Here is a 12266-nt window from a genome sequence, read left to right as displayed (position 1 = left end):
TTTTAAAGAATAATCAAAAATGGTATAAATGATTACCAGTTAATCCAGTTAATAATCCAGTTAATGTAAGACTAACTGAAATATATAGCCTAATTTATGTTGATATGATTTGTGGAGGACAGCCTCTTGCCTATAAAAATTATTCACTTTGAAGCTGATTTTGCCAATAATTTGTTGTATGTTAATAAAATCTTAGATTTCTTGTTTTAATGAATTTTTAATTCCATTATGGAGCCTAATAGCACCTGAAGGCAAATGAGGTTTGGAGAACATCTGGAATACTGGGAGACTAATGATCTATCTGACATGGCAATCAGACTCAGCTAGGAATAAGAATTTAAGATGAAAATTCAGGATATCCATATGAAAAACAGCAAACTAAGAGTCATCCATCAAATCCCATAGTTGTTAACTCTGAGAAGTAGTAGACAAATGGAAGATAAGATTTCTGAGCTCGTACTTTTGTGGCACTGTTCAGAAAGGAGAGAGGATTCTGACAGTATGGTGCTACAGCCAAATGTTACAAACATGACTAGGTTACTCCAGAAACATGCAGAAAGTCTTCAATGAAGCGGAATGGGAATAAAAAACCCTTAATAATGTGAACCCTGGAATCTCCTATATATACAGATACAAGTTTGCCACACGCTGCTTTTGGAACAGCTTTCCCAAGACTGGCCGAGTGAGTTCAACTGCCTTATCAGACCAGCCGTGCAGGGGTTTTATCCCCTACAGATGATGATACAGGGACTAAAGTTATGAGGGACCAAAGTACCGTAACTGAACTGAGAATAACTGTTGAAAGTTTGAGACCATTCAAACATTCTTCACTGCTGATGAAGGTCTAAAGTGTTCCATAACTGTGTGTCCTCCTCACTGCAGTGCAAGTCAGGCTAAAGAGGGGCTTCTACCTAATGTTCTCGTGCTATTGATCTCAGCAGGGAAATATGCTGACAAAAAGATTTGTAAGAGACCTACAGTTACCCTAAAGGTAGATCAGGGCCGCCTTTGTTCATTTAACTGCCATCAAGAAGATACCCTGAAGTTGGCAGCACGTTAGGCACTCAAATAAGTCCCCACCACAGTGCAAAATGAATAGCAGATACACACATTGACTCCAGACTTAGACTGTCAACATAACACTTAGATTTTAACTCTCCAACAGCAAACCTTTGCTGATATCTGTTGCAGTAAACCTGTGAGATGCCACACACAAGTATTAACAAAGCCTACAAATAAAACCAGAAGAACTATAGAAAAATGGAAATTAAAATGAAACATATTCTATAGGTATGAAGTAATATATTTGAAACTGCACTGTTATCCAGGCAATTGTATACCTTAATGTGCAACCATCTAATGCCATACGAGAATACAGTAGCCCCAGCTATGCCCTATTTTCTAAAAGATTCATAAAGCACTGAAATACATATTCTATGGAAGATAACCAACAGAGGTCATTTTCAAAACATTATTTCAGACTGAGAAAGCATTTTGAAGTCCAAAATAATAGCATTCACCAAAAAAATCCACCCCTAAAAAACAAACAAAAAAAGGAGTTTCTTTAATATATGCTAATCTGCAGCCCATTTACTTTAAACATTAGTCCCCTTTATGTTTAAAAAAAAGCCTTCAATTTGGACACCTCCTTGAGGAAGCAAACTAATTTATAACATTACTAAATCAGCAAAAGAATTTCCATACCCCTGGAATGTGGAAAAAATATAAATGAAAATTTCAGCTTTTAGAAAGTAAAAAAGAGAAAGGTATAAAAAGATAAATAAAGCAAACAAGAGACATATAGGAAAACCAAAACATTATTTTAGAGGGAGACAGTTTGTAGCATATCAATCCCTTTACCTGATGCTGTTACCAGGAGGCTGTCTGAATCACATGGTCTACAGGATGAAGCACTAACAGGGTTTATGGAGGAGCTACAGGCAATGGTGGTGGGAATGACAAAGGAATTTTCTGAACATGCAGGTTGGTTCAGTCCAGGGAAGTGGGAAGGCCAGGCACCCACCTGAGATGAGGCTATGGCTGGTATGGCACAGCCTGCAGGTGCCACAGATAAATCTATAGCAGGTTTTGGTGGCAGCTGAGGTGAGGACTTAGAAATAATTTCTTCATTTATTACCCTGATTCCTTGTGGTGAACTTGAAAGAGGTGAGGTCACGGTTTTGCTGTCAGTTTTTGCACTTGTATTTGGGGATCGACTACTATCCATTAAAACTTTAAGCTGTGGGTGTGGTGGAGAAGGAGTTTGTGAAAGCCCTGGTTTTTTAGGAGGAATAGGTGGAGGATTTCCTCTGTCAATTCTTGATACACTGGGAGTCTTTAAACTCATTCTACCGACTGGGGGGTAAGTGCCAACTTCCATTGAATGTGACGTCCCTGGCCGCGACGGAGTGCTGCTCTGAGGGCTTGTAAATCTCGAAAGGACTTGGGTAACGGTATTCCGAGCTACCTGTTTGGCAACTAGGTTGTCACGACTAGTAGGGGATACGTCCCTTGAGGGAGGGCTTTGGGTTGTGTTTCCATTTTGGTCTTGATCATTCGCATTCGCTTGAAATCTAAATCTAGCTGCTTGGATTCGTGGATTTAGGCCTGGATGCCCAGTAGTGTTGGCAGAGGGTGAATGCAAACTGTGCATAGACGAAGTGAGTGAGGAATTCTGAGCTGCGGCAGTTGGTGCTGCAGGGGTGCAAAGGGAAGTACTATTTGAAAATGGGGAAGTGCTACTTGGTAAATCAGGTGATGAGCCTGTACTTGGTCCATTTTCCTCAATTCTGTTTTGATTCTGTGTAAGAACAGGAGTTGCAGGAGAGACAAGTTCACTAGATGAAGATTGCCTATCAATGACAGGCTTCACAAATGCTGCATTGGTGCACACATTCATTTTTGTATTGCCAGACACTAGTGGGTTCACTGTAGAAGGCTTTACAGATACAGTCAAAGGCAACTTCTTAACATTTTCTGTGCTACTGTCCATCACTGTGGTATCTGTTTGGCAGGCAACAGTTCTTGAGCTTGGCTCTTCTGTTTCAACAGAAACAGAAACAAGACTCCTATCTTTATTTTTATCTTTATTTTTAAGAGAAAGATTAGCTTTACTTTCATTCTCCTTTTTTAATTGCTCGATCATTTTGATCATTTTATCTCTCTCTTCTCTGAGGTCACTGGTGTGCGCTTCCTCTTTATGAAGTTTGGCACGCAACTGCTCTCTCTCTGTGTCAAACTCAGACAGCTGCTTTTCCATTTGAGCTTCCATTTGTGTACTCCTTTGTTTCTCAGCTGCAAGAGACTCCTCCAATTCAGTAGCCTTTTTCTTTTCCTCTTCAAATTTTGACATCACTTCTTCCAGTTTCTGGGCTTCCTCTACAATTCGGCCAGACAACTGCTTACACTCTTTCACTAGCATCAATACTACATGCTTATTCTTTCCACGTTCTTCTTCAAGACGAGCGGATAGCTTTTTGTGCTCCAGCTCAAGATTCTGTAACTGAGATTTTTCCATTTCCAACTGTAAGAAAGCATGGAGAAAAATTCTCATTTACAAGATGTAGACCTTCAACATAACCTAGTATTTACCTGACATTGATATTTTAACCTTCAAGAGTATGCCCACATGGAACCTGTCCGCCCCAGGAAAGTGATTTGTGATATCTAACACAAGTGCCTATAATCCTATACAAGCAAAAGAAAGAGACAGGCATCTCTGAAAAGCAATTGAGAAACTAAGTAAACCCATCTACTTTCCTCCATTGACAACACAGAGACTCCCCAAAGTGATTAAATGCTTGTGATTCCTGAGTGAGGAGCTACCCATTCTCCAGAAATTAGACATAAGATATCACAGAAAGTCCTCTGCTCAGTAAAGGAACCAGACACAAACAAGAGATGAGCTTTGCAAAAAACCTTTGAGCCCAGAAATAAAAAGTTGGGGTTTTAGGTCTTCCTCAGACGGAAGGAGATTAGGGTTGAAATACACAGTCCATCACATCCATAATAGGTGTCTTACATGTTGTTTTAACATTTATAAATTCTGAGACCAACTTTTTGGCACAGGCACAAATATCTTCCTGTACTTACTAATAGCGGAACGTCTCACTGCCATTGGTGATGTATAAACTATGTTATAAGCTAGAAATCAAAAAACTCCCTACTATGTGCAGATAATGGATAAGAATAATTTTTCCCCTCATTCATATAGTCATCGCCTCTAATTCATCTTGCCAGCTGATTATGCTTTTATTCAAAGACCCTGTTCTAGAAAAGCACTGGAAAAATATGTTAATGCACCATTTTATAAAATACCTACAAGTAATAATGCAAACCAAATTGCTTCATATTTTCCCAAGCAAACTTTTACATAAGTCAAACAACAAAAGGAAAATTGATTTCTTTCTTCTTGCTCCTCCCTTCGCATACTGATGCAGTAGCTTCCTATATGGCTTATCTGAATGACTGATAAAAAACAAACACACAAACAAAACCCCAAGAAACTGCTGAGCATTCCTTCTCCTGTACTGTTTTTATTGGTTTAGCCTTGCCAGTTCTGCTTCATATTTATGTACAGATTGATACAGAAATAACAATTCAGAACTGTACCACTAAAGTGCATTTTCTAAGCAGGCATTTTTTCTGGAAAAATACTTTCATGTACTTATGGAAAAAAAAAAAATCAAGTGCTCACAAACATGAATGGTTAATTTTGACTGCAACAGGAAACTGTTTCATGCTTCTACAAGAGGAGAACATTTCATAATGCTCAAAAAATAATCTAAGAAAAGCTGTGGCAAATAGCAGTACATTTAAAATCTTACTTGGAATAAATGTTTCACTTCAATAGATGAAAGAAGAATCATAGATTATAGATTCAGATTACAGTGTCATGGTAAAATGATACTAATTTCAGAGTTTAAGACAATACAGTGTCATGAATATATTTACTGTAAACTGTAATGTGGGAAACAAGATGGCCTAGGGGACCGGTAATAGCTATGGAATATGTCCTCTCTCAGTCAATGCTCAAAAGATTGTCTTGATTGCTAGATGAAAACAAACAAACAGACGCATGGGCAAAAAAAAAACCCAGGCATTGCAATATAATAGGTTTTCAGAAGCCTGTTGCTACAGTACACTGTTCCCTGTCCTCTCCAATAGGAGATGAAATTTCTTAGCTCTGGAAGCTTTTTCCACATCACTGTACATGTGTCTACAATTCATTTTAAACTAAACTGCATTTAAACAAAAGCTAATATAAATACCATTTTTAAATAACAGCTTGTTACTCTCCAGTTATACCACAGAGTAGAGTTGAAACTCATGCCATCAAGAGATGAGTACAAAAGGGAGAGAGTCTGCAGTTGTAACAGAAATAAATCCCACCTGCTATAGCTCATTGTCCCCAGGATAATTTTTTCCCACACGGTAAGTAGAATTCAAACACAAGAAAATGCTTAAAAAGGAAAGTAAGTGAAATGACATAGAGAGAACAAACAATAAATCCTGAATTAATTTACACTTATAGATGAACATGTGTCTCAGTCCCACAACATTTCTAATCACGTTACCTGACTGTAGATTTCTCTTCCATTTTCTTCAGAAGAATAGGAAAAAGCATGAAGAAGTGATGGCAATATTGACATGATGTATATTATAGTAATAGTAAAATTTCTTCCTGAAATCATGCCATTATCATAAGAAACAGTGAACTAAAAGGAAGAAATCACTATAGGAAATTATACCTACATTATAAACGTCATCTTGGCTTCAAATACCTCAAAATGTTTTTAGCAGTAGAGGGGCTCCACTGGGGTTTTAGAGCTTCAACCCAGGTTAACCAATACACTCTGTACAATGCATTTCACAAAACGAAGTCCACCCTTTCTTAAAAACAGTATTAAATACATAAAAATAAGGTATGGCATTATCGGTCATTGCTAAGCAAACAATATCAGCAACAACACCTCTTCAGTTATGTTAATGACAGTACAGCTGCAAATTAAATTAACAAGCTATGATGATGACACTGCATTTAGGAATGGTCCCATTCAGAGTTCTTCACATGCAGAAAAATCAGTATTTTTTTCTCAAGCATTTAATTGTTTTTTTCAAAGCATCCGACAGCATTGGATGCTTCACAAGCATTTCAAAGCAAGTGGAGCATCCAACAGTCTCTTTTTCATTAAAACAGATACAGAAATAATGAGAAATGTATACAAGTTTTAAAGCTTGGAAATGCAATAAGATTATAGCAAAAATGTTTTTATCAAGATTTTCTATACTTTATTATTCCTCCATTTTGCTTTCAGACAAGGGGCTGGTTCTATAAATTAACTTGTGAAAATATATTACTTTCAAATAATTACAAGCAGATTTTAACATATGACTGGGATGAAATCATCTTACCATACTATTATAGTATCTTATTTGTAAACATTGCATATAAATAAAGAATCTCTTATATATGTAAGTCCTCTACTTGATTTTAAATTGACAAGAACAGCATTAGTTTCTCATTTTACGTTGTCTCCTATGTCTCTCTCTTCCCCTCGCCCTTGTTTTGGCTGCATCATCTTGAACAGGAAAAACCTCTGAATATTTACACCGATTTTTTTCCTTTAGATGACAGATTTGGAACTAGCTGTAATTATTTATGAGTTTATGAACTAACTACAACCTGATTTTTGCGAAGTGTACTATATGCATACACTAAATCATATCAGTAATGTAAACATCTGGAAACGTGTCCAAGAAGGATTTGAAAAGCGGTAAAAAAGGATACTGAGAAAAATAATAGTGTCCCACAAAGAACAAACCAGCAAAGGCCCTTCAAAGGTGAGAGACACAGTCCATGCCTTGTGAGAAAAGGCAGAGGGAGTTTGGCTTGCTTAGTCTAGTGAAAAAAAGGCTGAGGGACGATCTAATAGCAACATACCGCTCCTTTTGAAAGGCTCTTACAATGATGACAGAGTCAAATTCTTCTTGGTAGTGGCAGGTGGGGCCCCATAACAAAAGGTTAACATGAAAAATTGCCCTTTAAAAGAGGCTCAGTCTTGGAAAAAAGTTCTTCACAAGGATAGTAATGCAGAATGGCTGCAGTATTGCCATTCCGAGGGGTTTTCAGGACTCAGCTAGACAAATTCACAAATGACCTGGTGTGCTGCTGGTGGTAATCTGCTTTAAGGACAAAGTTAGACTAAGTGACATCGACAGGCCTCTTCCAACCAATGTGTCTGTCTTTCTTTGAGCATGCATCCCAAAGCTAACTTCTTTGCAAACACTTGACAAATCAAGAACCGTCATTTTGATTATCTGGTTTTGAGTTCCCAGAAAACCTCGGAATTAATTTTGATAGCAGCTCCAGGAAAACCATTCAAAGAGATGGAATAGGATGGAGACTTAACACAAAGCAGATGACATCTGGGGATAAGGTGTTTGGTATATGGTAAGCCTATGACTGACAGGCATTTGTGCACCTCTTTCATTTTTCTACATTCTGGCACATTGTTATGACTCGCTTTTTATGACCAAATAAAAATCTTATTCCAAGAATAATTTTAAGGTCACTGTAATCACAGACAGTAAGTCACCAGTAACAAGGGTTCAGTCTGAGCCTGTTTAAAGTTCAGTAATATCCAGAGAAAATAAACACAGCTGCACACAGACCTCACTACTTAGTGTACGAGTGAGACAGCAAGGCAATACCAAACATGAAGACAGAGGACTCACACATTTAGAGAAGGAGGAACCACTCTTGGGGGGAGGAGGTGCAGCTGGCTCTGTATTTAGGTCACATTTGTCTAGGCTTAACTTTCTTTCTTTTCTTACACTGGGTCACCCTACTTTCTCAAATATTTCTAGAAATTCCTCAAAATACCTTCATTACCCTCTTCCATGGAGGGATTCAAGAGATGGAGAACAGATAGAAAAATGGGTAACTAAGGGAAGGTAAAACACTGAATGAATGGTTTCTGAATGAATGGAGATGGTTGAGAGAGATGCCATCTCTTGCCACAAACCCAAGAAGTTTAAGAGTGCCCTGTCCAAATAGCATTTCTAATTGGTTTTAAAAGAGGAAGACACAAGTTCTGTAGAGTCATGCACATAGCTGCTCAACACCATGCAGTTTGTTTTCAAATCCTGTGTTATTTACATTTCCTATTTGTTACAAGGAGTAAAAACAGTAGAATGGTAATGACACACTTTCAAAGCAAGGCATGTTTTTTCAAGTGTAGTGCTTTAAAGTTTAGCTTGAAAGTTACAGACTTCAGAATTGAGTGTACTAGAGGTTCAGGTACTTCTCAAGGTAAGAATCAAACTGCAAAATAAATTAAGATCAAACTACTTAAAATTAAGATTTAAAGGAAAAAACCTCATGTATTCTTCTAGGAAACAAAAGACAAGAGCATCCTTTCCTGTACATGCAGACTTAGACATATGGACTTTGGTAAAAAACCTGGGCCAAAAAAAAGGACAAAAATGGAATTTACATATCAATACCCTGACTTTGAGAGATATTCTCAATATAGAATCATAGAATCATAGAATGGTTAAGGTTGGAAAAGACCCTTAAGATCATCGAGTCCAACCGTTTACCCAGCACTGCCAAGTCCACCACTAAACCATGTCCCTAAGCACCACATCTACCCTTCTTTTAAATACCTCTAGGGATGGGGACTCAACCACTTCCCTGGGCAGCCTGTTCCAATGCTTGACCACCCTTTTGGTGAAGAAGTTTTTCCTAATATCCAAACTAAACTTCCCCTGGCGCAGCTTGAGGCCGTTTCCTCTCATCCTGTCGCTTGTCACTAGGGAGAAGAGACCAACCCCCACCTCGCTACAACCTCCTTTCAGGTAGTTGTAGAGAGCAATAAGGTCTCCCCTCAGCCTCCTATTCTCCAGACTAAACAACCCCAGCTCCCTCAGCCACTCCTCGTAAGACTTGTTCTCTAGACCCTTCACCAGCTTCGTTGCCCTTCTTTGGACACACTCCAGCACCTCGATGTCCTTCTTGTAGTGAGGGGCCCAAAACTGAACACAGTACTCGAGGCGCGGCCTCACCAATGCTGAGTACAGGGGCACTATCACCTCCCTGGTCCTGCTGGCCACACTATTCTTGATACAGGCCAGGATGCCATTGGCCCTCTTGGCCACCTGAGCACACTGCTGGCTCATGTTCAGGCGGCTGTCAACCAACACCCCCAGGTCCTTTTCAGCCAGGTAACTCTCCAGCCACTCCTCCCCCAGCCTGTAGCGTTGCATGGGATTGTTGTGACCAAAGTGCAGGACCCGGCACTTGGCCTTATTGAATCTCATACAGTTGGCCCTGGCCCAACAATCCAGCCTGTCCAGGTCTCCCTGCAGGGCCTTCCTACCCTCCAGCAGATCGACACTTCCACCCAACTTGGTGTCATCTGCAAACTTACTGAGGGTGCACTCAATCCCCTCATCCAGATCATCAATGAAGATGTTGAACAGGACCAGCCCCAGTACTGAGCCCTGGGGGACACCGCTTGTGACTGGCTGCCAACTGGATTTGACTCCATTCACCACCATTCTCTGGGCTTGGCCATCCAGCCAGTTTTTAACCCAGCAGAGAGTGCACTTATCCAAGCCGTGAGCAGCCAGCTTCTCCAGGAGAATGCTGTGGGAGACAGTGTCAAAACCCTTACTAAAGTCCAAGTAGACAACATCCACAGCCTTCCCCTCATCCACTAAGCGGGTCACCTTGTCATAGAAGAAGACCAGGTTGGTGAAGCAGGACCTCCCTTTCATGATCCCGTGCTGGCTGGGCCTGATTCCCAAGTTGTCCCACACGTGCCACGTAATGGCATTCAAGATGATCTGCTCCATGACCTTCCCTGGCACTGAGGTCAGGTTGACAGGCCTGTAGTTCCCCAGATCCTCCTCCGATCCTTCTTGTAGAGGGGTGTCACATTTGCTAACTTCCAGTCATCTGGGACCTCCCCGGTTGACCAGGACTGCTGATAAATGATGGAGAGTGGCTTGGCAAGCTCCTCTGCCAGCTCCCTCAGTAAATATGTAAGCCATCTTACATGCATGTATCTGTCCATATACTAAAAGCCAGAGATAGATGAAGAATTTAGGTACAAGAAGAGACTTATGGCCATGCACTGAAACAAGAAACTGATCCAATTGGCCAGGCAGATGTGCCAGGGTCTCTCCCAATATCATTCCGCAGTCAGAATAAGGAAGCTTACTCGCTCTTTTCGATGCTGAGACAATCCCTTCCCCAATATCTCATCTTACTTACAAAGCATTTCAAAAACAAAATTAACATTTAAGAGTCCTCAAAAAGAAGTGCTAGGCAAGTACAAGTAACAGTTCACTACATAGCTCATTACACTGTTTTGACTTACATATCATACATACAGTCTAGTATTATTCATTTTTTTGAATGCGGTATGTGTTTTTCTGAAGTCTTAACAGAATGGGGTTGCTTAAACTAAACTAAACAGCAGAGCTAAGATAACAAGAAAAGGTTTGCTAATTTAATTTAAGCATGTATTTCCAGCATACTTCTAGTACTTTTGCGTGCATATTATTTCCCAAAGAGCAATTACTACTAAAATCAGTTTTATGTCAATTGTCTTAGCATTGTCTGTTTTCTTTTTTTAAACATCAATATAAAACTGTCACCAAAAAGCTATTTCACAGCTGCTGAAGACATTCTATCCATCTTATACCCAGCGAAGATGATTCAATGTGTAGCAAGCGTTTCTTTTCTAATTATTCAAAAATACCTGGTTTAGATTAGTCTATTATATTACTGTTCCCCTCTTTCTCTTAGAAACCCCTCCCCAACATATTCATATTTAGCTATGCTTTAGGAACGTATGGCTTACACACTTGTGAAATATGTGAAACCAACCAATGATTCACTTTCAAAATGACATTGTTTCATCTTCAATATGAGACTTTTTGTGCAACATACTTGTTCCGAAATAATTTTCTTTTTACAGCAAATGTTCTAAATATGCAAAAAAGTATATTTTAGAATTGTAATTTATTTTTACTGATTTATGAAACAGAGACACCTAATATAAAATGCAAATAAATTATTTATTTTATGCTATTTAGGTTAGAACAAAAATAACAGTAGCTCCTCTAGGCTTCAGTGGTGTTGGTTTAAAAATATATTGTGATGATGCTTTCTCAGCTCACTCTGAGCTATCCACTTACATACTGCATTGACTTGTACCAGTTATATTTCATTCGTTCCATAAGTAGAGCTAAATTCATGGAACGAATGAGGTGTGCACACAAAATATCATCAGAAAATCAGCACCTCACTGTATATGACAATTAAGTGATAACATTTTAACACTTGTAATGATAACCAAGTTACACAAAGATACAAATTTAAAAAGTGGCATGAAAGAACAAATGAGAAGAGGGAAAGGAAAAAAAAGTTGGTAGCAGGATACCTTCTTTTGTCTGTTTTCAGCAGCAGCCAACTGAGCTGACATTCTTTCTTGCATTTTCCTGCAGTGAGCCATAACAGCTTCTAAAATGGACAGAGGGTTCATGCATATTGGCTTCTTTTCTTTATCACCAGCACCTGCCTCAAAGTCTCTCTGAAGAGCCAGAAATGGGTCACTTAGATTAAATCTTCCATATCGCTCCTGGATAAAAACGTCTTTGCGCCGAGCCTAACAAAAAAACCAAACAGACAAAGAAATAAAACTAAATGCATTCTTTGGAGTACATCCACACACAGAAGAGAACTAAACCACAGCGAAAGTTATGTAACTTATTAATGTTTTTAAAATATTTTCTTTAGGTATTCGTTTACAATCTCTAAAAGAAATAGTCAGATACATTGCACACAGATTTCATTATAGTCAATACAATTCACTACATAAAAAAAACCCTTCACCTTCTCAATTCAATACAGAAATATCAATTTGGAGCAGTTTCAGAAGTATCATAAAAATAACATCTTGTAAATTGGCTGATACACAGAAAGGAAAGGGAAGAAAAACTATTCTAAAATAAAGTTTTCTATTTCTGCGTATTAAAATGATGCCAGTAAAAGATATGAAAACATGCTTTGTGTGTTTACTGCAGTAGCAAAATAAGTATTTTTCAAATAAAAAAATGGACGATATGTTTACACATACATTTTCATAAGTAATAGCAGACAAGCAGAGAGCAAAAATACCACCAAGGCTTTTCTGAAATTAAGGCACTTTTCATATCTCTGTTCAGGAAGAACTTCATGATCATATGTTTCT

At 38.7% G+C, this 12266-nt stretch overlaps 1 protein-coding gene across 4 annotated transcripts in view; it reads right to left on the bottom strand.

Annotated features, from left to right (window-relative positions):
* CTTNBP2 (cortactin binding protein 2) overlaps window positions 1–12266 on the bottom strand; it is an 87805-nt gene that overhangs the window by 41791 nt on the left and 33748 nt on the right. For all 4 annotated transcript variants that reach the window (XM_087766706.1, XM_087766707.1, XM_087766709.1 and 1 more), the window contains exons 3-4: window positions 11457–11681; window positions 1861–3523 (exon numbers count right to left, since the gene is read on the bottom strand). In XM_087766706.1, coding sequence (XP_087622832.1) covers window positions 1861–3523; window positions 11457–11681 — 1888 coding nt within the window. The remainder of the gene's footprint in view (window positions 1–1860; window positions 3524–11456; window positions 11682–12266) is intronic.

This window comes from Nipponia nippon, unplaced genomic scaffold, assembly GCF_047370975.1.
Source record: "Nipponia nippon isolate SJK-2023a ecotype South Korea unplaced genomic scaffold, ASM4737097v1 scaffold_3, whole genome shotgun sequence".
Classification (NCBI taxonomy): Eukaryota; Metazoa; Chordata; class Aves; order Pelecaniformes; family Threskiornithidae; genus Nipponia; species Nipponia nippon.
Note: the sequence above shows the minus strand (reverse complement) of the source record. Positions and strands in the feature narration are given on the sequence as shown.